At 45.8% G+C, this 26,694-nt stretch overlaps 1 protein-coding gene across 1 annotated transcript in view; it reads right to left on the bottom strand.

The window, feature by feature from the left end:
- Nucleotides 1-26,694, bottom strand: part of CREB3L2 (cAMP responsive element binding protein 3 like 2) — a 133,445-nt gene that overhangs the window by 9,676 nt on the left and 97,075 nt on the right. The window contains exons 5-8 of the mRNA XM_062194628.1: nucleotides 20,679-20,863; nucleotides 17,967-18,113; nucleotides 17,086-17,144; nucleotides 14,969-15,037 (exon numbers count right to left, since the gene is read on the bottom strand). Of these exons, the coding sequence (XP_062050612.1) occupies nucleotides 14,969-15,037; nucleotides 17,086-17,144; nucleotides 17,967-18,113; nucleotides 20,679-20,863 (460 nt within the window). The remainder of the gene's footprint in view (nucleotides 1-14,968; nucleotides 15,038-17,085; nucleotides 17,145-17,966; nucleotides 18,114-20,678; nucleotides 20,864-26,694) is intronic.

The raw sequence follows: 26,694 nt of genomic DNA, 5'->3' as shown, positions 1-26,694 counted from the left end.
GGGGATGAGAACAGTGCTGTATACACTGTTCTGTGTGATGTCAGGACACAGAAAAAGCAGATGGTGATATTCTCTGCAGTTCCACAGTGCACGGCCGAGAAACGGATCTGACAACGCACCCTCCTGGATCAGAGCATGTAGGATGGGTTCTGCACAAGACTGTAAGGAGGTGAAGCTTCTCCTCACCTCACCCTGATCCCCACACCCAACGCACCCAGCTGTGGGGACTTTATGGGCAAGCTTTTTTTTTTTTTTTTTTTTTTTTTTTTTTTTTTTTTGAGTCTCAAGGATTTTCAGAAAATCCATGCTGTGATGTAATGTTGGGAGCCACACAAGTTCACCACCAAATCAAGCGCTTGCAGAATTCTGGGCTTTCATAGCTAACTTGCTTCTCATCATAGTATTATTTGAATAGGTCTCAAGTGCCAAAGGACAAGTGGGTTCTTCCTAGGTTTGCAATGTTCCTGGTAAGAACCAATGAAACAAGTTCTCCCAATTTGAACAGATCAAGTCAGGTTGGCCATAACTTGCTTCCAGTTGTTGAAAGAGGTGTGGAAGAGCTGGAACATTCCATACAGTGTGCAGTGAGGGACTGAAAACTCAAAAACTCTGGGATGGATCCATTGCATTTTTGCCTTAAAGTTTAATATTAATTGAAGTGAAGCAAAACCATCTACCCATTAATTCAAATTATATTCAGTGTGTAATTTGTTTGGAATCGTTCGTCTTTCTGGCCATGCAGAAGTATGATCACACATAGCTTGCACCCGGTTTACATTTATGTAAATACCTTCAGGTCACAGATTTTCTAAAAGCATCCTGTAATGTCACTCAGGTCTGAGAAATACTGACCACTTTAAATTCTCCTTGTGGGTTTACAACTAAGGGGGGCCATGATATAGCTGCTTCTTTCCCTCATCCAAGTTTTTGTCTCTTCTCCCAGAATTTCTCCATAAAACCCCCTCCTATCCATCAACGGGGCTGCCTTCTCAAAGCTGAGGGCTGAGGGTCCCCTGTGCAGCCACCCAGAGCTCAGATTCTGCTGGTCACATGTGGGACTGACCACCATCTGTAATACCAGCCACAAAGCCTTTGCTGTTGTATTTCTAGAAGTTCTGGGCCCACAGATAAAACCATACGGTACAAACATTTTTCTCTTGTGTGCTGGCCACTTCCCATGTTGCCAATTAATGAGATCATGGTTGCCTGATGAGCTATGGCAAGTGCCTCCATGCCCCCATGGCCTGTTGAGGAGCCACTTAAGTGACCGTGCCACTTTTGATAAGCACCTAAACTCTCCACTGGACACTCCTGCTGCCTGTGCTGGTGGCCTGGAGGTGCTGAGGTTTAGCTGTGCTTGGTGCGAGAGTGGATCACCTTCCTCCACCCAGCCTTCAGTTAGATGGGGCATTTCTAGATTGTACCAAAGCCATGTTATGCTGACTCCAAAGTCTTAAGGTGTTTGAAAAGAGAAACTAACATTTCCATTTCTCATTAGAAGTTCCTGTTTACCTGGAACCATGCCATACTTCCTCCTTGCCCATTGCTCCTTGCCTGGTTGTTAGGGCATGAAAAGTCAAGAAAACAATTGCACACAATACTTGCGATCACTTCTCCCATCCAATTTCTGGTTGAGATCACTGGGCCTGTCCTCCTTCTCCAGCATAAAGTGTTATCCCAGGAGGCTCCACAATCCCTCCTGAAAATAGATTTCTAGCAGGCAAGATATACAAGGGTACTTCAAAATGTTCACGGAAAAAGTAATTCAAAGTGTTTTGGAGCAAAAAAAAAATTGAGATTCATGCATAGTACTTTCCTAATAGGCATTTTCACAAAACTTTTTGAAGACCCCTTGTCTGCATGGGTTTCAAAAATTTTTTGCACCAAAAGAAAGTTATCTTTAAATTCCATTTTCCACAAACATTTTTAAGTATCCTCATACCTAAAGTCCACCAACAGAATGCCTTGGTCTCATAGTGGAACAGTCACCTCCTACTTGACTGCTGTTACAGCTGCAAAGTGCTTCAGGTTTAGAAGAACCATTTAAGTGTGGCTGGAGAAAGCAGGGAAACTTTCATGCTCACTAACTGTAGGGCGCATCACTTGGTATTCATCAGCACATCCTTTCCAAACTAAAAGATGATTATATGCTGAATCCACTGCAAATGAAAATGGTTGCTCAATAGTCCATGATTTCTAACAGTTCATCATCTAACTCTTTGAGATGAGCAAACATGTTGTTTAAAATATACATTTTTACTTTGAAATTTTGGTGGGAATCAACTGGGACTAATAACGTGCTGTCTGCAGTTGCTCCTTCCGTTTACTTCGGTGAAGGTAAATTGAACTATGGTAGAGATGACAACAATCTAAAGGCCCCATCAATCAACAACCCTGAAGAATTTCACTAGAGTAAATCAGATTTACTTATCCATCCCAAACATCTAAATAGACTCCTATGATCTAACAAAGCTGGGAAATTCATATGCATTCATACAACAGATACATCCATTTCCATCATAAGGAAAGAAAATTGCCAGTAATTGAGTGCCCCCTGGGTTCTAGGAACTGCACATCCTGGGATACTAAATATAGGCACGGGTCAGTTAATGACACAGATATGTTCTGAGAAACATTGTGTGGTACAGACATCAGAGTGTCATTACATCAACTCAGATGACTATGACATAACTAAAGGTTAAAATTTTATGGGACCATCATTATGTATTTCACACATTGTGTATGTCCCACATCACTTATGAAAATGTCATTATGTGGCACATGAGGGTAAAAATGTCTCAAAGTCAGGTAATAGTAAGAAGACCCAAGATGGAAACCAAAACCTATCTGACTCCATAGCTCGTATACTTTCCAAGACAGTGCAACATGACAACCTAATCAATAGCCTCACAAAATTAATAACAAAACACTTTGGTTAAGTAGATTTTGATTAAGTAGATTCTTATTAAATATAGTGACATTAACATCATATTGATAACAGTTCAACTAAGAGATATCAAGATGTTATTTTATTTATTTATTTTTTGACAGGCAGAGTTAGACAGTCAGAGAGAGAGACAGAGAGAAAGGTCTTCCCTCTGTTGGTTCACCCTCCAAATGGCTGCCACAGCCGCTGTGCTGTGCTGATCCGAAGCCAGGAGCCAGGCGCACCCTCCTGGTCTCCCATGTGGGTGCAAGGCCCAAGCACTTGGGCCATCCTCCACCACCTTCCGGGGCCACAGCAGAGAGCTGGACTGGAAGAGGAGCAACCGGGATTAGAACCCAGGGTTGCAGGCGCTGCAGGCGGAGGATTAGCCTAGGGAGCATGGCACTGGCCAAGATGTTACTATTAAAAAGGTCCAACTATAGATGGAAGAGCCACAATAAAATCCAGACACAGATAAAGAGCTATTGCCTAGTCCAATGGCAATGGAGTACATACTGACAAAATTTCAATGACAAAGACATAGGTAAAAAAACATAAGGGAAAATATTATATCCAAGAGAAAATGCAGGTAATAGATAAAAGAATCAAGGATGCTCTTTTCCCTGCTTCATGTGTTAGGAAGTGAAACCTGGGCTGTATTTAGAAAAGTGGAAAATATAAGATCTATCCCTTTGTCAGACAGCAAAAAACAGGGGTTGGCCTGAAGACGACTAAAGTGGTAGAAATCCCTGTACACAAGAACAAGAGGGTAGAGGCAGAGGAACCTGAGTCCAGACCTCAGTGCTACTGCCGTAAACCTTTAATCCAGCCACTGAAGTTCTGAACTCAGGCAGCTAATCAACATTAATTCTCCTGACCATATCAGCTAACAGAAAAATAAGAGAATCTTGGGGCCAGCACTGTGGCATAGGTTAAGCCTCTACCTACAGTGCTGGCATCCTATATGGATGCCAGTTCAAGTCCTGGCTGCTCTACTTTCTATCCAGCTCCCTGCTAATGGCCCAAGAAAGCAGCGGAGGATGGCCCAAGTCCTTGGGTTCCTGCACCCACATGGGAGACCCAGAAGAAGCTCCTGGCTATTGCCTTTGTCTTGGCCTAGCCTTGGCTGTTGTGGTCATTTAAGGAGTGAACCAGCAGATGGAAGATGGATCTCTCCCTCTCCCTCTCCCCCTCCCTCTCCCCCTCCCCCTCTCTCTCTTTTGCTCTCTCTCTGTCCCTCTCTCTTCATCTCTCTATATCTCTGCCTTTGAAATAAATCTCTCTCTCTCTCTCTTTTTTTTTTTTTTTTTTTGGACAGGCAGAGTGGAGAGTGAGAGAGAGAGAGACAGAGACAGAGAGAAAGGTCTTCCTTTTCCGTTGGTTTACCCCCAATGGCCGCTGCGGCCGGCGCACCACGTTGATCCGAAGCCAGGAGCCAGATGCTTTTCCTGGTCTCCCATGCGGGTGCAGGGCCCCTTAAAGAAAAATAAGAGAATTCCCCTCCTGAGGTGCTGTGGGTTTATTGAAGCAAACATATCATCCAAGAGTGTTTGCTGTCTCCTTTCACCGATGACAGATGAAGCCATCCCTTTTTACCAGAAGCCTATAACCTCCTAAGTGGTAAGTTGGTCTGAGATGATGTGATATTTTCTCTGATGCCACTGGCTGCAACTTTGAAAGCTTGGCCGACAGCTGCTGCCCTGTTTGCATGAAGGGTTGGGTGCAGGAAAGGAAGCTGTCAGACAAAATGGAAAAATTATTTTAAAACTAAAGCTATAAAAAGTCGACCATAGGACAGACCCAATGGTGCCTTCAAAGCTCAGTATAAAATCTTCCTTTACTATTGTATTTTAAATCATCAGTGATCATGGCTAATTATGGCTTAATGAATTCTTGGGCTTCTGGGAGTAAGGTCTTAATTTAGTGGAAAAAACATTCTTAGCATACGTTTATCTGGGCCAACAGATTTTTTCATAACTTGCTAAATTGGAGTGTCCAACACTTGATTGAAAATGTGGATTTTGTCTTGTGGTGAGATGTAAAAATAAACTTAGTGGCTACCCTCATACAGATCCTTGCAAAAGAACAGTCGACGGCAGCTGCCAGCCTTGCCTAAAATAAACCATCACCCTGTATCTGGCAAGGCACATCCAAGGAAACTGGGTAAAACATTCAAAAGCATCCAAGAGTGAGAGACATAATCTTACAATAACTGGGAAACGCATCCACGTGCTTTCTTTGTATTTGGTGCAACTTTTTTTCTCGTCTGTTTCCTTTATGTACAAGAGATAGAGCATGAGAGAGAATGAGAAGTCAATGGTTGTTGCCAGTTAGGCTTTGAACATTTTGGTACTAATTTCTCACTGGAGTCAGAAACCAGAACCCAGGGAAAAGCATAAACTGGGGGTTCCCAATTATTTGCTGTCTTGGGGACTTCAACTCAGGCCCTATTGGTAGACATACTCTCCATAATCTCCATCAAATCTCATACTTTACTCAGAAATGGAACTTGCTGGGCTATGGTGTGTGAGCACATGAACCACTCTAGGCAAATCAGTCTCTTTCAGAGTTGAAGGCATGTTTTTACAACCTTATGAAAGTATCAGCAGGAATAATTTCCAAATTCCAAATCTTGAATCATTAGTGGATTGTGAAATCAACTGGATTGTGTAATTGGTGTATTTTTTAAAATGAAACAATTAGATAGAATACACAGTGTCAGAGGTCATCAGATGTGCTAAGTAACTACTAATGGATGAAATTCCACATTAGTTAGGTATCTGATATGCATATGTTCACAACGTATGCCATTTATACTACATAAAATGTAAAATGATTATATAATCAAAACAGTCGCAGTGCCATTTATTTAGTGAACACACATCCAAAAAAAAAAAAAAAAAAAAATCTGTGACCATGAAGTGGTCGACCTCATGACATTCTTCCAAGGCAAAAATCCCCCTGAATCCCTGTGTCCCAACCAGTCCGGCCACCGAGCACTGGTGTCCAGGAAGTTCTGATGAAGAAGGGGTGTCCAAAAGCTAAAACTTCTAGCTCAAAGTCCTGGGGTGGAGGAGAACGTGGCGGTGAGACACAGTGTTATCCAGCAGAGGGTCTACACATTTCGTAAGGACACTGAATGAGAATCACACACTCTCAATGACAGATACTGAAGTGTGACATACACAAAAGACAACCATGTAAGCTCAAGCTCCTAGACTATGAATATCTATTTCTTTATGATCTTCTACTTATATTTTCAGGGTTGTTCATTGGACTGTGGTCTAAATGGAAAAATAAATGAATTGCCTTTTTTTTTCTTTCTGGGTAATTGCTGTATTAAACATGCACCTCTGAAACACTCTATTACCCACTGGCCTAGGAACACAAAAACCAGAGTTTGGAATGTTTTCTGAGGCTGCGGAATTTCTACCTGTACCATTAAGTCACAGGAACATGCCTTTCTAATCTCTGTGGGGAACTTAAGTAAGTCCTTTGAAGTGCAACTATTTCCACATGAAAAGAAAGCTAATACTCCTCACACAATCACAAGTTAGAGATAATGGAGGAATGAAAAGCAAATTAAACCAAGACACAAGTCTATGGAAGAGTCATCAGTCCTTAAATGGTTTCTCTGTGTACAGCAGGGGTGGGCTTGGCCAGTTACTGTTAATCTAAAAGAGAAGAGCACTTTCACAGAAGACCATAATAATGTGCAAAGAGCAAACACACAAGTATCTAGTGCAAATGAACACAGCTGTGTGGGCTAAACAAACCACTTAGGAGAGCCAATCAAACCCCAGCAGACATAGCTGGAAAGACCTCTGCCAAGAGTCACACATGTGTTTGAAAGAACAAGTAGAGTGGACTCAGAGAGACAGACTCTAGCCAGCAATAAGGTCAAGGAGGAAAACTAGGGAACTCCCCTTTCTGATCACAGCAGAAATGTATGTCATGCACGCATGTCTCTGACTTCTGAGGAGTCTGGGGCAAGAACGCAGATGAAGTTCGCAAACCACTCACCTCAAGGGTTCTGCTCACTCTACCCATGCCAGGCAAACCACCACATGCCTCCAACCACATGCCTCCACACCTGCTCCTTCCCACCCCTTCTACGGCCAGAGTTGAATTCAGATCCCTCAGGCTCCTGGCCACAATGTGGTGGGATGGGCAGAACCACCCCAGGGCACAGCCTGTTCCTTCTCCTCTTATTCCTGCCTCTGCTCCACAGCACTGGGGAAAGATGGCTCTTTGGGTCTTTTTATGCTGTATATGTTCTGCTGGGTAGGCCAAGAGGGAAAGACCCTGTGTGCTCGTCTATACGGGCCACTTTCCAGAGTAATTTAGAAACTGGTAAGCTGGAGCAAAGATACAACGTCTCCCCTTGGCTAAAAGCCGGCCTATTAACTGCATGCTATAAAAGCAGTGGCTTCTGCAAATTCAAGGCTCTTTAACTATGACACAAATCCATTCAGAGCACAACCCCCACTTGATCTAACCCCGAATGTGGGGGCAGGGAGAACTAATGCAGATATGCTAGAATTCACATTGCCTGCTGTGCCGTGAGTTACAGATTTCTCTGTCTCTGACCCAGGAATCTCATGTCTTCTATAAATAAGGTTACACTGAATCTTTCACCTGACACGTAGGGGGGATCTCCTGTACACACCTGTCCTATTCACAGTCCTCCCAAAGACAGCTGTCCTTGGCCACTCCATTGGTTTCAGGTTTCAGCCCACTTGTCACCTGGTTTACCCTCCAGAGAACAGAGGTAGAAGTCCACACAGGTCTTGGAAATGGACCAGAGCCCTTTGGGCAGGGAATTCTAGGATGATCTAGAAATGGTAGAATAAGCACTCCAGAGAGACGCATCCCTTTGGTTCTTCTAACAATGCATCCCATAGACAGGGGTATGGCTAGAGGAGAGCGCGAGCACGGTGCTCTAAATTATGGGATCTGAAAGCAGTCTTCTTGTCCAGGTCTAAAACTGGCCCTGTGCTGGGTTAAGGCAATGGTCCTTGTCGGAGAGAGGAGCCCAGCTGCAAGAGGAATCGAGGTGGGTAAGATGCTGCTTGGGACGCCTGCACCCTATTTCAGAACACCTGGGTTTGAGTGCTGGCTCTGCTTCTGATTCCAGCTTCCTGCTAGTGCACACCCTGGGAAGCAGCCAGTGATGGCTCAAGTCCTTGGGTCCCTGACACCCACATGAGAGACTTGGATTGAGTTCCAGGCTCCTGGTTTTGGCCTCGTCCAGCCCTGACTGTTACGGGCATTTGGGAAGTGAAACAGTGAATGAAAGATTTTAAAAAGAGAGAAATAAAAGCAGGGAGAGCACTCTTTTGCAACCACACGGGACACTGTCTGCACTTGAACTTGTCTTTCCTGATTGAGCCCAGGAAGGAGGGCCCCCTAGGAGACCAAGTCACTCCTCTCTTGCACCTTTCCTGATGGCGTGCAATTAGTGAATCACCCCCCACAGGAAGTGTGAAGGTGCTTTCACACGTTTTGTCTCAGCTCTGAGAGGCTCCTGTGGGGAGGAGGAGCAGGTAGCAAGAGAAAGAAAAGCAACCTAGCCCCCTCATCCTCCATTTTCCTGAGCTCAGACAAAAGAGGGTTTTTGTTTTGTGTGTGTGTGTGTGTGTGTGTTTTTCTGCCATTAATAGGCTAGGTGGCTGTCACTGAGTCCAGCGCAAACAGCAAGACTCAGGATGGCTTCAAACGCCAAGCACTGACTCCCATGTGGTAGGATGGAAAAGCCTCTCCGGGCATAGCCTAGAAGTGGTCAAAGAGGACCATTTTCCTTTAGTTTGTTCAGTGGTGAAACACACCTGCTTTTCCTGCCATGCCATAGATACGAAACAAGGGCAGCCAACCTCTCCCAATCCACTTCCTGTGACCCAGGATCCTGTCCATTTATCAAAGTCATTCCTCTTCTGTGCAGCTGCCTCCAGGATAGCAACACAAGAAGCATCAATAGGAACACAAACACAGGTGTGTGCTCACGTGGCCCAGCCCTGTACTTAGTTCAAACACTGAGTCACTCACACGCTGTGATGTGACTAAAGGGTCCCAAAGCCTTCCCTTACCCCACTCTCCAAACATCAACTTGCCACGGCTGGCTTCAGGCCAGGGGCTTACCACTGTTCACAGCCATTTTGGCTGCAGGAAACAGGAGGAGAAAGGGGGAAAGAGAATGGGAGATTGTCCCATGCAGCCTCTCAAGCCAAAATACATTCAAAACCATTGGTCTTAGATACCATGACCCTAAGATACTCCTGATAAGGTTATCTGTAGGAGGGGTTAGTGTTGTGGTACAGCAGGTTAAGCCACCACCTGTGATGCCAGCGTCCCATACGAGTGTTGGTTCCAGTCCTGGCTGTTCCCCCACCGACCCAGCTCCCTGAAAATGTGCCTGGGAAAGCAGTGGTAGATTGTCCGAGTGCTTGGGCAGCTGCCATTCACGTGGGAGATCCAGATGGAGTTCCAATCTCTTGGCTTTGGCCTGATACAGCTCAGACCTTTGTGATTATTTGGGGAATGAACCATTGGATGGATGACCTTTCTCTCTCTCTCTCTCTCTTTCTCCCTCCCTCTCTCTTCCCTCCTGCTCTTTTTTTTTTTTTTTTTTTTTTTTTTAACAGGCAGAGTAGACAGTGAAAGAGAGACAGAGAGAAAGGTCTTCCTTTGCCGTTGGTTCACCCTCCAATGGCTGCCGTGGCCAGCGCGCTGCAGCCAGCGCACTGCGCTGATCCAAAGGCAGGAGCCAGGTGCTTCTCCTGGTCTCCCATGGGGTGCAGGACCCAAGCACTTGGGCCATAGCAGAGAGCTGGCCTGGAAAAGGGGCAACCGGGACAGAATCCGGCGCTCCAACCGGGACTAGAACCCGGTGTGCCGGCGCCGCTAGGCGGAGGTTTAGCCTAGTGAGCCGCGGCGCTGGCCCCTCCTGCTCTTTCTCCTCCTCCTCCTCTCTCTGTATCTTTCTCTCCTCTTTCTGTATCTCTGCCTTTCAATCAATCCATCAATCTTTAAAAACAAAGATTATCTGTAGGAAGATTACAGATGAATCCATGTTAGGCATCAGAACCATGAAAGGTTGTCTACCATGAGAGAGAAGTTTTGAAAAGCAGAAATGGAGGCAGAACACACACAGGGCCACCGTGAGAAATCACTGTGGAGGCCCCGCAGTCACGGGACAGAGCAGAGAGGGGGCAGGGTGGATACTGACAAACCTCCCCTGCTTTATAAGTGGAAGTCAGACACAGAAAGACAAATACAAGGACAAGTACAGTATCACTTATATGTGGAATTTATTTTCTCTTAATTTTTTTTTTTTTTACTTATTGGCAGGCAGAAAGAGAAAGTATGAAAGATAGATATCTCCTACTTGCTGGTTTACTCCCCAGTTGCCCACAATGACTGAGACTGGGCCAGGCTTAAGCCAGAAGAGGAACTCAATCCACGTCTCCTATGAGGGTGATCAGGGACCCAACTATTTGAGCAATCACCTGCTACCTCCCCTGGTGTGTATTAGCTGGAAGCTGTAATTGGGAACAGAGCCAGGACTCAAACCCAGGTACTTTATTTTGGGATGCAGGCATGTTAAGTGGCATCTTATCCTCTAGGCCAGGCACCTGCCCTTACATATGGAATTTTTAAAAGTTGATGGGCCAGTATTGTGACAGTGGGTTAATCCCTGCTTGTGAATCTCAGCTGCTCGGCTTCCAATCCAGCTTCCTGCTAACATACCTGAGAAGGCACCACCAGATGACACCCCAAGTACTTGGGGCCCTGCCACCCACATAGGAGACCTGGATGGAGTTCATGGCTCCTGGCTTCAGCCTGGCTCAACCCTGGCTCTTGCAGCCATCTGGGGAGTAAACCATCAAGTAGAAGTTCTCTCTCTCTGTCACTCTGCCTTTTAAATAAATGTGTTAAATAAAGTTGAACTCACAAAATAAGAGAGGAGATGGGTAGTTGTCAGGGTATTCAGAGTGGGGGAAGAGGGGGATGTTGGCCAAAGGTCCTACACTGTCAGCTATAAGATATATTACTTTTGTGAGCTAAAGTCCAGGATGGTGACAGTAATCAATAATGCTATAATTATACACTTGAAATTTGCTAAGATAATAGATCTTAAGTGTCCTTACCCCAAATTTAACAAAGGTATTTATATGAGGTTATGGACATGTTAATTAACTTGATTGTGATAACCATTTCACAATGTATACATATGTCAAGTCATCAGTTGTACACTTTAAAAACAATCTCATTTGTCAAATATATCTCAATAAAGCTGAAATGAAACAAAATGTCCCTGCTTTAACAGGTGTCCTACACCAGCCCTCATCATTTTCTTTTTTGTTTGTTTAATAATTGTTTTATTTGTTTGAAGAGCAGAGTGTGGTGTGTGTGTGTGTGTGTGTGAGAGAGAGAGAGAGAGAGAGAGCGAGCGAGAGAGAGAGAGAAAGCAAGAAAGAAAGAAGAAAGAAAGAAAATAGAAAAAGGAAAGAAGGAAAGAAGGAAGGAAGGAAGGAAGGGAAAGAAAGAAAAGGAGAGAGATCAATCTTCCATCTGTTGGTTCATTCCCTGAATGGCAGCACTGGCCAGGGCTGGGCCAAGCTGAAGCCAGGAACCTGGAACTCAGTCCTGGTCTCACACATGGGTGTGGGGCCCAAGCACTTGGAGCATCTTCTGCTGCCTTCCCAGGCACATTAACAGTGCTCACATGGAATGCAGGTGTCACAGGAAGAGAGCAAACCCTCTGTGCCACTTTCAGTAACAGCAGCCCATTTGGGAAGGCTCAGATACCAATATCAAGAAGTAGATTTTCTTAATGAAGATCCAAATATGAATCCTATAGAAGTATATTTACTGATATGAAAGTATATCCAGTATATTTTGTTAATAAAAACCAGTTCTTAACAAAGGAATATACATACTAAAAATACATATATATAAAATGTCTCAAATGTAAAGATACTCTGGATGAAAAGATTATGGGCTGGTGCCGCGGCTCACTTGGCTAATCCTGCAGTGCCGGCACCCTGGGTTCTAGTCCCGGTTGCTCCTTTTCCAGTCCAGCTCTCTGCTGTGGCCCAGGAGGGCAGCAGAGGATGGCCCAAGTGCTTGGGTCCCTGCACCTGCATGGGAGACCGGGAGGAAGCACCCGGCTCCTGGCTTTGGATTGGCACAGTGCCAGCCATAGCGGCCATTAGGGGAGTGAACCAACGGAAGGAAGACCTTTCTGTCTCTCTCTCACTGTCTATAATTCTCTCTCTTACTGTCTAACTCTACCTGTCAAAAAAAAAAAAAAAGATTATGACTTTTACAAAACTATATTTTCAATTTTTATAATGGGTCAAAATTACACATACATCTTCTTTGAAGTTTACAAAATATGATTAACACATGAGACTATATCAAACTAAAAAATTCTCACTGCAAGTGAAAAAAAAAAGTCAGCCTATGGACTGGAAAAAAATATTCACAAACCATGTATCTTATAAGGAATTGGTGTCCAAAATAACTAAGAACTAATACAACTCAATAGCCAAAAACAAACAGCCCAACTAAAAAATGGGCAAAGGACTTGAAGACATTTTTCCCAAGAAGACATGACTAATATCCAGTGGGTATATGAAAAGGTCAACATCACAAGTCATTAGGGAAATACAAATCAAATCCATAATGGGATATCACTTCATATCACAAAGCCAAGGTACGACATGTGTTGGTGTGGGTGTGGAGAAAAGGGCACCCTTCCATGCTGTTGGCAGAGATGTAAATGGTAGTCATCATGAAAAACAGTACAGAGACTCCTCAAAAATTAAAAATAGAACGACCATATAACCCAGCAAGCCCTCTGTTGCGTATATATCCATAGGAAATAACATCAGCAATTTGCAGAGCTGTCTCTACTTGTGTGTTCACCAATGAGACAAATTCGTTCTCTAGAAACATAGGCTAACAATTGAAGAGGAATGATTGCATTTGATATAGCCACTTCCAAACCTCTAATGTATTGATATACTTAGGCCATGACTAGAAATTGCTGGTAACCAGATACCTAGTTATTACCTCCTGATGGAAGAATGCAGCAGAACCCATGAAGACTTCTTACCCAAAAATCAAAACCAAAACGAAGCAGTCTATAGTGAACACAGGCTATGCTAAACGGCACCACAGGATGTTCTAAGTGAATGAAGACTGGTAGACTCTCCATCATGTCTGACTCAGTTCTTCACTAAAAACCAGAAGATGGAAGAAAAACTATGGAGAGAAAGATACGAAGGGGGCATGTCAGCCCCTTGTTTGACCATCTGATTTAAACCAAGAGAGGGAGGTAAAAGAGGAGAGAGGATAGGAGGAAATGGGCCTGGGGAGAGCACACTTTCCCAGGCCAGGTGTCTTGTGGGAGGAAGACCTCACAGAGAAGCACAGCCCTGCTGCACCTCTGCTGCCACCACGTGGCCAAGATGAGGCCTGACACCAGAGTCCATGGATGAGACCAATCCTGGACATAAACTCCAAGGTCATTTTTAATAGATTCTTCTTCCTCTTTATACCAGCTCATGGCCAGGACATGACCCACTCATAAACATTGGGCATCCATGGCAGTAAACGCCAGGACAGGCAGACAGGAACTCTCATGTGCTCTGGATGCCAAAGAGATAGCTACAGACTGGCTGGGAGAGCCAGAGCCAGAGAGCCCCAGAAAGTCCCCTCTGGTGGGAGCAACTGTGGCCAAAGCAGACTGATGGCCGAAGGCGAGCAGTGACTCCAGAGTCCTGACATTTCAGACCAGCTGCCTTGGTCCTGAAGGTCAGATCATGCCTCACTGAGCCGGTGCCACTTCTTCCCTGTGGGCAGAGCACTTGAGGAGAGCTGTGCCTGGCCTGCCTACTAAACACTCATCCCATAGACACACAGAGGAATGCAGCGGGTCAGAGTCCTCGGTTCCCACTGATGGCAGTTTTACCTTATGAGGAGGCTGGCCTGCTGCTTGAACAACAAACCATGAAGATTCAGGAGATGCGAATCAAGTTCAATGCTGTTCTCAAACACATTGGGAGATCTAGCCCGATCCTTCAACCCTTGCAAAACTGTAATTAGGCGTGAATGCTGAGCCTTAAAATGATTAGCTAATATTTTCTTAGCAAAAAGTCCATGTTTCTCAGCTTGATCTGCTGAACCTATGATACTAAAGGGTGACAGGATACCCTGACTACTGTTTGCTTTCCTTCTGAGGCACAGACATGCACCTGGTTTGTCCTCAAACACACACGTTCTGGAAGAAATTCTGCAACAGCTGGTTTCTTCCCCATGCACATAACCCAGAGGTAAATCTCATTATGCCCTTCCCAGTTTCAGGCTCAGAGCCAGATGCCCGTGTTCAAATGCAGCTCCAGCATTTACTGTGGGACTCTAATCTTTCTGAGCCTTTGTAGCCTCCTCTACGTAACAAGGGTAACAATAGTACCATACCATACAGCAAACAAGCCAATACCTGCAAAGCGCTTAAAATAGGGCTTGGTCCAGCAAGTGCCAGGGGAATTCATAACTCAGTTCCTTATTATCTTTTCAAAGTGGGTTTGAGATAAGAGTTCATTAACTATTTTTTAAAAACAAAACTAATTTTCTCTCTTGCTCCAGTCAATTAACATTTATTACCAAAATTAGGTGACCAGGCAGTGGTCAATGCCTCTTTGTCCACGGCTAAAGTTTGGTATCATTTTCAGGAGAATCAGACTTATTGACCTGATTCTCCTCCAAGCCCCTGTTTTTGTAAAATAATAGTCCGTGTCAGGACCAGCTTCTTCACCAAACCTCTTTTTAAGGAAAGTAAATAACACGTGCATATGTGTGTGTGTGTGCACATAGCAAGCAGGTGGAATACAGCTGACCAGGCATCCTGGCACAACCACACTTTCTGCATGATCTCCTCCACTTCCCTTCCCTCTCTGGTCCTGGGTTCTGCCCATCCACGCCGATCCCTGTCTCCCATCTGACAGCTCTCCCAGCTCTCACTCCAGCCACACTCACCTGTTGGTGTTCTCCAGGACCTCCACCTTCTTCCGAAGCTCCAGGTTCTCAGTTGAACAGGACTCCACTCTACCGAGGAGAGAAGGAAGCAAAGCAGTCACTATCAGGAGAGCATGGCGGTGGGGTCAGGGGAAGCGGGGACCACCACTCCAGAGAGCAGGGAAGGAGCCTGGCCAGGCTGAGCTGGGAAGCTGGGCGGAGAGTCACAGGAAAGAAAACGGGAGGAACCAAGTAACCGGTGCCTTGCTAACAAGATGAATAGGGAAGGCAAGAAAGGCAAAGCCCTGCGAGTATTACAACCTTGTTTCTTCTCATCGTCCCCCACCTCTTCTCAGTGCCTGTCCCACTTCTCCCACTGCAGAGGGATCTGAATGCTACGTCCTCCTGGCCAGAAGACTGATGAGAAGTCCTGGGGCCTGAGCAAGGTACAAGAGGAATGGCAATCACCCAGGCTCTCAAGACAGGAAATCTTGGTGCTGGAGCACACATGCCCCTTGCCAAGGGCCAGTGAAGAGACGTGCGCAGGAATATCTATTTTTAAAAACGTATGTGTTTAGTAAAAGGCAATGCAACAGAGAGAGAGAGAGAGAGAGAGAGAGAGAGAGGCAGAGAGAAGGAGAGAGAGAAAGAGAGATCTTCCATCTGCTGGTTCACTTCCCAAATGGCTGCAGTGGTCAGATCTGGGACAGGCAGAAGTCACAAGCCAGGAACTCCGTCTGGGCCTCCCACATGAGTGATGGGATGGAAGTACTTGGGACACTGCCTTTCTAGGCACATCAATAGGAAACTGGGTGGAAAGCAGAAAAGGTAGGACTCAAGCCAGTTCTCCAATATGGGATGCCACCATTGCAAGCTGCAGCTTAACCCACTGTGCCACAATGCAAAGGAATATCTTGAACCTGCTTGCCCACTGAAAGTGAAGGGACAGAATGGAACTACTTAGTGCTAAATGACCAGGACTTCAGTCAGCTGGCAGAAACATGAAACTTTCCGTGAGAACTAGATAGGTTGCACTGTCGTGCCTCTCCCTAGACACATGTGATGAATTATTTCTGAGTCTGGGGCCTCATTCCCATCATAAAATGCTATTAGTTTGGGGACCGGCACATAAAATCCTGCCTGCAGTCCTAGAACCCCATATGGGCACCGGTTCGAGACCCGGCTGCTCCACTTCTGATCCAGCTCTCTGCTATGGCCTGGGAAAGCAGTAAAAGATGGCCCAAGTGCTTGAGTCCCTGCTCCCATGTGGGAGACCTGGAAGAAGCTCCTGGCTCCTGGCTTTGGATCGGCCCAGCTCCACCTGTTGCAGCCATTTTGGGAGTGAACCAGCAGATGGAAGATCTCTCTCTCTCTCTGTCTTCCTCTGCCTCTGATCTCTGTAACTCCACCTTTCAAATAAATAAATAAATAAATCTTAAAAAGATATGCTGTTTGTCAGCTAGAGAACTATTTCTTAATACTGATTTTAAAAAATTGTATTTAGTTCATATTTTTCTAACAGCCTTCCTGATATTCAGGGCTTTCGGGAACAACAAAAAATGCCTTCCAATATTTTTGAGAAAAATCTTTTGCCTATAGCATGAGTTTAGAGGATAGAAAAGAGGAGGCAGCAACTAGACTCAGGTCATTCTGTGTGCGCTCCCTAGGGCACGAGGGCCTATGGCCGACGGGAACTGGTGAACACGCACTGCTGCTTTCGCTGGAAGCAGCACCTGTCCTCTGAGGAGATCCAGGAGTGTGCAAGAATGTCACCATTAGTACTGGGTGGGAACAGAGTCTCCAAGGACACTGGGACCCTTGGCAGGACACAGGGTGGTGGTAAGGCCTAGCAAGGCTCATGTAACCTAAACAGTGGACAAGAAGTCTCACCTGTCTATCTCTCTGCCTTTCAAATAAAGAAAGTTGATTAACTGTTTAAAAAAAAAATAGCTGGAATATACTCTACTCCTTGTACTTCTTGCAACTGTTTTCTCCCAGTAGCCACTAGGTGGCAGGCAAGAGACAGCCGACAGGGCGATGGGCTTTCCAGGGGCCAGGAAGAGAAATGCAAGGACCTCATGCTCAGGACCGCACTCACACCTCTGCCCGAGAAACCACGAGTCTGTCGGCAGGCTTACTTTTTCTCCAAGCTGTCCATGTATTCCTTCTTCTTTCTCCTGCTTTCCTGGGCAGAAATCTGAGAGAGAAGGTGGGGGAAAGGATTACTTGCCAACTGTTCATGGAGACAGGAGGCTATCAGCAACTCGTTTATCTGCTGGCTTGCCCGCGCGTCCCCTCTTCTGTCCTGTCTTAAGCGGTCAGTGCTCTCACCTGCTTGCCCACCAAACAGGCCCTAGTGGAAGGGGGCGCTGACCAGAGCCAGACAAACTCGTGGGTCATAAACCACTGTCATGGTCTCAGATGAACAATCTTAGCTCTTGGCCCTCAGCTGGTTCTACTGTCCACCCAAAATGACCTGGCTGGGTTGGGTTGTGTAGGAACTCCCTGCTGGCTCTACCCGTGGGTGAAGAACTGTCACTTAGCCCTTGACGCTTTCCTCTCTTCACCTCTTCCCTCCTGCTCCACCTTGGCCTCAGACATGTTGCTGGGCTTCACCCCAGCCCACACTATCCTGGAAGCCCTAGGACTAGGAGACTGCTAAACGCAGACAGAGGTGAGCAAACAGCAGCATTTTTTGGTCACAGAACCTGATCAAGGAAAAAAAAAATTTCCCCAATATTTTTATCTTTATCTACAAAGTAATAATATCTATGTATACTAGAGGAGAATACTATGCACATCATTAAACTGAAATTTAGGGGGCAGAGATAAAAACTAAAATTCAATGGAAATTATAATTTCTTCTCCTCACTTGTGAATGGGTTATCTCAGGCAAAGGAGTGAGCCCAGCAGTTTGGGAGTCCCCGCCACGGGACAGGTGAAGGCTGGCCCTTCGCAAGGGAGGCGGGGCCTGCTGCTCGACTCTGCTCGCAGAAGGGCCGGGGTTTAGAGAGCTCACCTTATTCTTGATTTTCCTCCGGATCTTCTTCAGGGCCTTCTCCTCTGATTTCGTCAGGGGCAGTTTGGTGGGGATGGGGTAGCCTTCAGCAATCAGGGTCCTCTTCTCCTCCTCTGTCAGGACCAGGGGCCCCGAGCCCTGCAGCTTCTGTGCAGACCAAGGAGCAGAAAACAGTCAAAGGCAGGCAGCTGGGCACCTGCAGAACCACCTCTGACGGGGTAACAGAAATCTGTTAGGTCTTGCAGACGGCACAGAGAACAGGGCTCCCATCCGCTTTGGGCGAGAAACACAGCCTTCATCCATTATTTCTCAGCAAGCGCCCCACTAGCTAACAGGTTAAAAGAAAAAGTGTAGGATCGATTTCCCACATCCTTCAAGATTTCCCAGCCTGGAAGTGATGAAGGATTCACTTGGAGCTTAGCTTTGTGGCAGTTTTGTTGTTCTCCTTCCGAAAATGCTCTCGACGCACCACCAGTGGCTTCTCACTCCACTCACATCTAAGTGGCCAGAGCTCCCAGGAATACACCTGCTGGCACTTTCCACAGAAGTCTCTGGCTCTGGTAGGCCCAGATGTCCACCAGCCCTGAGGATGAGCACTGTAGCTCCTCTCCTGGTAGAATGATGTGCTTATGGTGAGTCACACACCCTCTCTATCACCCATCAGAGCCGAGCTAAATGCCAGGACGCCAGAACAAGCCCCAGCCCTCAAGCAGCCCTCAGGGCTGAACTGACACTCAGGAAAGGATGACAATAATCAGACGCTAAACTGGACTATTAACTGAAGGTGCGTTAACAATCTGAGAAAAAGAACATTTATATGAGTTAGTGTGATAATGTCAGGGTTAATGTAGGAATTAAGATTTGAATTGGGCCCACTGAAAGAAAGAGGGTGGTTTTAGTACTTGGATTCCTGCCACCCACAAGACAGAGAAGAGGGCATTCCAAGTGCAAGGAAGTATTTTGAAAAGTAATTGAAGACACCGTTCTGTTCTGCTTAGAGTTCTTAAAGCTGTGGCATGCTGAAGTGGAATACCTATCAGAGGTATTAGGGGTTGATGTCAGTAGTTAACAGGAAAACACATGCTATTGGGTAAGGGTATGACATGGGGAATATTCTTTTCATAAATGTGTCAAGTGGGTTGATCACAGTAGAACATACAGACATACAGGATGAAAGCTATTCTAGCAAGCCAAGGAGCAAAAAGTCAGGTTCAAGTTGAGAAGGTAAAGACAGACTGGAAAGAGTATATTTCTTTGTCATTGATAATGATGGTATATATCTACTGTAGAACTTCCTGGGATGGAATGAATCTAAATTTCCACAATTTTGCAGATTGATAAATGGCTCTTATATATTTAAATATTTCACGTACACTTAATCGCTAGTTACAGTACTCTAAATTCAAAAAAGTTGGTTAGAATTTTTAAGATTTCATAAAAATCAATTCACTCACCAGAACAAAAGAAAGTTAATCATATCTACTCCCTTCCATATTTAGAAAATGTGTCCCTGTGTGTGGGATGGAGGGATGATGACCATGATGCTGAACCTGAGTCCTTAGGCTCAGACTTGTACCACATACAAAACAGGGTTAAACTGTGTCACAGATTTTAGCCTCAGAGAGATGTTTTAATGCACCAAAAATTCCTTATTTAAAATACAAAAGGCATCTGCTATTACAGGTCTTAAGGACTACCTAAAATAATGGCAAATCTTCATGTTATAATTTTGAGGAGGGAAAAAACTCCAAAACTCCTCATGGGCAGAGCTCTGTAAAATAAGCATTAAATAAAAACTGAAATTGTATACATGGAAAAGAAGAGAATTGTAGCAAGGCGAGCCTTACAGTAGTTCTTCGGGGTTGATTTCAGCCTTTTTTGGCACTATGGTTTGAAGATGATTAGTCCTCCCTCCACCTGAACTCGTGCGCTGGGGAGGCATTTGGCCTAGTGATGCAGTTGCCCAAGTCCCCCATGCAAGTGCCTGGGTTCAACTTCTGGCTCCAGCTCCCAACTCCAGTTTCCTGCTAATGCAGACTCTGCAAGCCAATAGTGATGGCTCTAGTACTTGGATTCCTGCCACCCACAAAAAAGACCTGGATTGAGCTTTGGCTGCTGGCTTCAGTCCCCAGCTCAGTCTCAGGCCATTGCAGGCACTTGGATAGTGTACCAACAGATGGGAAAGTGGTGTGTGTGTGTGTGTGTGTGTGTCTGTGTCTATGTCTGTGTGTAGCCTCTTGGAGAAAGAAGAACACAAAAACTCATGTTAAGGCTTATTCCCATGCTGTGGTGTTGGAAGATGGGGTCCTTAAGAGGTGGCTAGGTTGTTCAGAGGGAGGAAGTTAGGTCACACAGGACTGGACGATTATTGCCAGAATGGATCAGCCTCCCGTCCCACTCTTTACCTTCCATATATGCCTACTTCCCCTTTATGCTTTTCTGCCACACACAAAGTAGCACAGGGCCCCCACCAGAAGCCGAGCTTGTGCCACCTCCATGCTCTTGGATTTTCCCACTCCAGCACCGTGGGCCAACAGAAACATCTTTTCTTTGCAAATTCCTCACTCTTAAGTACGTTGGTACAGCAACACATAATGGACCAAGTTATTTAGTTGTTAAACAGAAACTTCTTCTATGGAGTAAAAACCAAACATCTGTGAAAGGGATGAAGACCCCTGGCCCTGTGCTCTGAGACGTCCATCAGATACTTACATGTGGAGCTGTGAGGAGAGGAGAACTGGAGAGGGCAGACGGGGCCCGGGGCACGGCCCTGGCAGGGCTGTGTGTCTGAGGCAGGCTGAAGGGATGCAGGCGTGGGCTGGGGCTCAGGCTGCCCTCCGAGTCACTGCTGTGACTGCTGGGAGGGGTTGGCGGTAAGTGCAGGTGGTCCACAGAGGCTAGAGACAAGGAAGCAGATTTCATCCGTCACAGAGCGGCGAGACTGGGCCTACACAGTCACACAGGGAAACTCAGGACAGCTGAACAGCAGCTTGAGAACTCTATGAATTGACAGGGAAAGATCTCCAAGACTGGCAACCTGAGGAGGAGGAAGGGAGCCCAGGTGCAGAGCAATGTATACAGCATTGCTCCTTTGGTAAGAAAAAGGCGTGAAGAAAAAAAAGACACACATTTGCTTGTATTAGCGTAAAGAAAAAGAAGCATATACAAGAAATCAGGAAAAGGATGACCCAACGTGAACAGAAGGATTTTTTTTTTTTTTTTGGACAGGCAGAGTGGATAGTGAGAGAGAGAGACAGAGAGAAAGGTCTTCCTTTGCCGTTGGTTCACCCTCCAATGGCCACTGCGGCCGGCGCATCTCGCTGATCCGAAGCCAGGAGCCAGGTGCTTCTCCTGGTCTCCCATGCGGGTACAGGGTCCAAGGACTTGGGCCATCCTCCACTGCACTCCCGGGCCATAGCAGAGAGCTGGCCTGGAAGAGGGGCAACCGGGATAGAATCCGGTGCCCCAACCGGGACTAGAACCCAGTGTGCCGGCGCCGCAAGGCGGAGGATTAGCCTGTTAAGCCACGGCGCTGGCCCAGAAGGAAATTTTTAGGGGAGATTATGGCAGAGTCTCAGCAAGACTTTTCAGAGTGTATTTATAAGATGGCTTATGGGGGCCTGCACTGTGGCATAGTGGGTAAAGTCGTCGTCCACAGTGCCATATGGGTGCTGGTTCAAGTCCTGGCAGCTTCACTTCCAATCCAGCTCTCTGCTATGGCCTAGAAAAGGCAGTAGAAGGTGGCCTGAATCCTTGGGCCCCTGCACCCACGTGGGAGACCCAAGGAAGCTCCTGGCTCCTGGCTTTGGATTGGCATAGCTCTGGCTGTTGCGGCCAATTGGGGAGTGAACCAGCAGATGGAAGACCTCTCTCTCTCTGCCTCTCCTCTGTATGTGTAACTGACTTTTTGAGAGGTAGAATTAGACAGTGAGAGGGAGAGACAGAGAGAAAGGTCTTTCTTCCGTTGGTTCACTCCCCAAGTGGCCGCAATGGCCGGAACTGTGCTGATCCAAAGCCAGGAGCCAGGTGCTTCTTCCTGGTCTCCCATGCGGGTACAGGGGCCCAAGCACTTGGGCTATCTTCTACTGCTTTCCCAGGCCACAGCAAAGAGCTGGATTGGAAGAGGAGCAACCAGGACTAGAACCAGTGCCCATTTGGGATAATGGTGCCGCAGGTGGAAGATTAACCTACTGCGCCATGGCGCCAGCCCCCAATAAATAAACCTTAAAAAAAAAAAGATGGCTTGAGCCGGCGCCGCGGCTCAATAGGCTAATCATCCGCCTAGCAGTGCCGGCACACTGGGTTCTAGTCCCAGTCGGGGCACCGGATTCTGTCCCGGTTGCCCCTCTTCCAGGCCAGCTCTCTGCTGGGCCAGGGAGTGCAGTGGAGGATGGCCCAAGTGCTTGGGTCCTGCACCCCATGGGAGACCAGGAGAAGCACCTGGCTCCTGCCATCGGATCAGCGCGGTGCGCCGGCCGCAGCGCGCCAGCCGCGGCGGCCATTGGAGGGTGAACCAACGGCAAAGGAAGACCTTTCTCTCTGTCTCTCGCTCTCACTGTCCACTCTGCCTGTAAAAAAAAAAAAAGATGGCTTATGTAGTTTGACTTATAAATCATGCTGATTTGTTGTGCACTTTAAAAGAAAATCTCTTAAGACATAGCAAAACCTAGGAGCCCATGGAGGGTTGCCAATGGACGCATGGAGAAGGCTCATTTGTTTCTGGAGGACTGTGCAAGGTAGGTTCTGCAGGCAAGATGCCAGGCGTTCTGCATCCAGAAAATACTAAATCCATCTTTCTAGAGATGAGGAGGCACAGGGAAAATAGATGGGAGTGCAGCGGAGCCTTCCCCACGGCCCCCTGCAAGTAAGAGCCCAGCCTGGTCTTTCCTCAGGGTGCAGTGCACCCTCTTCCAGGGCCTCTGAGTCACTGGTGGGTGTCCATCAGATATCCTCAGGGCCTCAGGAAGGGGCCTCACAAGGGAGCCAATCTGGGTTCAGCCTGAATGAAAGCACTCTCAGGTCTCATTCCAGCTTTTCCTGAACAGTGGGTACTTCTGTTGAGCCAGCCCCTGTTACTGAGCCAAGGGAGATAACTTTGGGGAAACCCTTCACCCTCAACCCTTCCTGGAGCCCCCAGAACAATAGAGCCCTCAGTGTAGCTGCTCTGAACTGGGCACAGCGCCTGGCTGCCTTACACATATCTAGGTTTGCACAGCCAGAGGACTGCTTGAGGTCACGGTCAGGCCTCAGCCCTCCATCTCCTCTTACCTTGGAGGCTGCCCAAGGTACTACTGATGGGGAGGACTTTCTGAGATACAACTACTGACCTCAGACAACTACCACCACCCACAGTGGCTCTTGAGACTCCAAGCTACACTCAGGCAGCTCTCTCTCCCACTGCGACACCTAAATATTCAAGTTCACAACAGTACTGGCTCTCACTGCCCCCAAAGCACCCCCCTCCCAGCACCATTTTCTTCCTCTCCATCATTCTAACCCTCCTGTCTCTCTTTTTCCAACATACTACTTTTCTCTAGATGCGTCCTATTTCCCTTCTTCCCTGCCAATGTCTTGCTAAAAGAACTCCTGGACTATGTAATGCCTATGGCATTCTTAAAGCTAGAATATTGATTCTAAAGTAATCCCCTCTGTTCACAACAATCCTGCCGACAGTTGCAGGGAGCTAAGGAGAGTTAAGTATGTGCCTTACATATGTATGTGCTTGGCTAGAAATCTGGAGGTTTATGAATGCTAACCAAGCTTTTTCCAAAGTCATGAGTACTATGGCACTATATGATTTAAAAAGAAAGAGAGAAAGAAAAATGAAAGGAAGGAAGGGAGGGAGGGAGGGAGATGGGGAGGAAGGGAGGAAGGAAGTAGGGAGGGCAGGCGGGCAGGTAGCTCGTGTCCCATATCAGAATCCTGGCTCTGGCTCCTGACTCCCGTTTCCCACTAACATAGATCCCTGGAAGACAGCAGTGGTGGCTCCAGTCATTGGGTTCTGCCACCCACATGGGAGACCTAGATTGCAGCCATTGTGGATATTTGGGGAGTAAACAAGCAGACGGAAGCTCTGTCTATCTCCACCCTCAACTCCCAACTCTCAAATAAAAAAAGAAAACTAAAACTCAGACAGTAATCAGTTAGAGGTTCTAATGGCCTATGCCATTATATTCCCCTAAAATAACAAATCATACCTAGAGCTCCCTGGTACCTTTCAATTGGTAGATGTCAAATTATTCTTTTTATCTATTTATTTATTTATTTATTTATTTTTGAAGTCAAATTATTCTATACAAGGTTCTTCAAAAAGTTAATGGAAAAGGGAAAATGGAATTAAAAATAAATTATTTTGGTACAAAAAAATTTTGAGCTATACACATATAAGGGGTATTCAACAAATTCATGGCAATTGTATATTATGAAAAGATTCTGCATGGGTTTCAAACTGTTTTGTACTATACAAATACCTTTTAATTTCATTTTTCCAAAACGTTTGAAGTATCCTTGTACTTCTCCTTGTACCCCACAAAAAGTGAGAATTGGATTACAGGAAAAATGAGTGAAACAAACTTGAATCTCATCTTTCCTACTACAGAGAGCTACTAGTAGATCAGTATCAGATTTCCAAACATCATTTGAAATGGTCCTCTTGGGTTACTGCAAGAGTCGGGGACAGCAGGCCACTTTGCCTAGAAACTCTGATGTGATCAAGGATACTGAATTCCCTCCCTTATCCCTGCTTATCCAAGATAATGAGGAAGGACTTCCACTTACTTGATTCTCAAAACATTTCTCCAGTGACCCCAGAAGCCACTCTGAGATCACTGTCACAGTTACGACACTTTCTAAACCATGCTGCAACAAGTATTAAAAAAGCAAGATGCATCTGATAAGAACCAGTTAAGCCATTGCTTGGTATGCCCACATCCCATATCAGAGTGAGGCTTCTAATCCTGGCTACTCTTTTTTTTTTTAAGATTTATTTATTTATTTGAAAGGCAGTGTCACAGAGAGAGAGAAGGACAGAGACAGAGACAGAGACAGAATTCCTCCATCCATTGGTTCACTGCTCAAGTGTCTACAACCACTGGTGCTGGGCCAGGCCAAAGTCAGGAAGCTAGAGCTACTTTTGGGTTTCCCACAAGGGTGGCTGGGACTCAAGTACTGGGTCATCTTCTGCTGCCTTCCCAGGTGAATTAGTACAGAGCTGGGTAGGAGGTGTAATGTTTGGGACTCAAACCAGCACCAATGTGGGATGCCAGTGTTATAGGTTGTGGCTGCTGTGCCACAATGCTGGTCCCCTGGCTACTCTGCTTCTTATTCAGCTCCCTGCTAATGCATCCTGGGAGGCAGCAGATGATGGCCCAAGTACATAGGGAGACCAGGATGGAGTTCTGGGTTCCTGGAAGACATGTGGGGAGTGAACCAGTGAACAGGAGATCGATCTCTCTCTCTCTCTCTCTCTCTCTCCCCCACCATGTCACTTGGCCTTTCAAGTAGATGAAAATAAACAAAACATTTTTTAAAAGCTGAAAGGCATCAATGTTTATCATTTAATGTCAAGAAACAGTGTTACAATATGGATTCTAGTACATATTACTAATTTTTAAAATTTAACCCTTTTGGTATTGATAATAAAGTGCTAGCCCTGATTAAATTGACACAATTCAAATCCTGAATTAGTTGCTAATGAAATGAAAGTAGAATTTATTTCCATGAAAACTGCTCATGTGTAACAGTCACACATTTATCTCCTATAGCACACAGACTTCTTCTATGACAATTGTATATACTAATTTCTTATTTGATGATCACACTAAAGACTTGAATTTACAAACCTGGACTAAAAGTATAAACAAAAAGAGAGCTGACAGCAGGACCAAAGGCCCTAAAATGAAGCAGGATGTGTGCAGGAGTGTCTGTATAAACAAGGCAGAGAGAGAGGCACTAGACTCCAGGAGGCTCAGGGGTATGTGTCCAACTATGGGCTCAAGAGAAGAGGGAGACAGTAAGATACTGATATAAACACAGAAAAAGGTGAAACCACTCCAAGTATGATGTCATTTACTTCTAAATGGATGACAAGAATCCCAAAGAGATGCATAACTGGAAGCCATGAACACACAGGTAGGGGCTCCCTGACACTGTGATCATCCAAAGTTAGCATTAAAAAACACCAAATTCCCCATACAGATAAATTATGAATTCACTTTACATAGCATTTAAATCAGAGTGGTTTTAACTGAGCAAGATGCCTTTGTGGATTGTTGTATATTTGCAAGGCTGTATCAGGTTTATATCAGGATGGCATGCAGTCAGCACCCATGTCATAGTAGTCTACAGAGGTTTTGAAAAATCATCCAGGCTAGGAGTAAAAAGGCAAAAACACTTAACTGGAAGCAGGTTTATGCAACTATGGGAAAGCATTATCTACGTCTCAAAATGTTTATATGGAATAAAGATTTTTAAAACCAGAGTTATTCCTTTTTCTTAATCTTTCTTTATTTGAAAGGTACAGAGACACAGAGAGAGACAGAGAGAAATCTCCCACCTGCTGGTTCATTCCCCAAATACCCCCAACAGTCAGGGCTAGGTAGGAGCTACTAGTAGATCAGTATCAGATTTCCAAACATCATTTGAAATGGTCCTCTTGGGTTACTGCAAGAGCTGGGGACAGCAGACCACTTTGCCTAGAAACCCTGATGTGATCAAGGATACTGAATTC

This window comes from Lepus europaeus, chromosome 1, assembly GCF_033115175.1.
Source record: "Lepus europaeus isolate LE1 chromosome 1, mLepTim1.pri, whole genome shotgun sequence".
Lineage (NCBI taxonomy): Eukaryota > Metazoa > Chordata > Mammalia > Lagomorpha > Leporidae > Lepus > Lepus europaeus.
The sequence above is the reverse complement of the archived record's forward strand: the minus strand, read 5'-3'. Positions and strand labels throughout refer to the sequence as shown.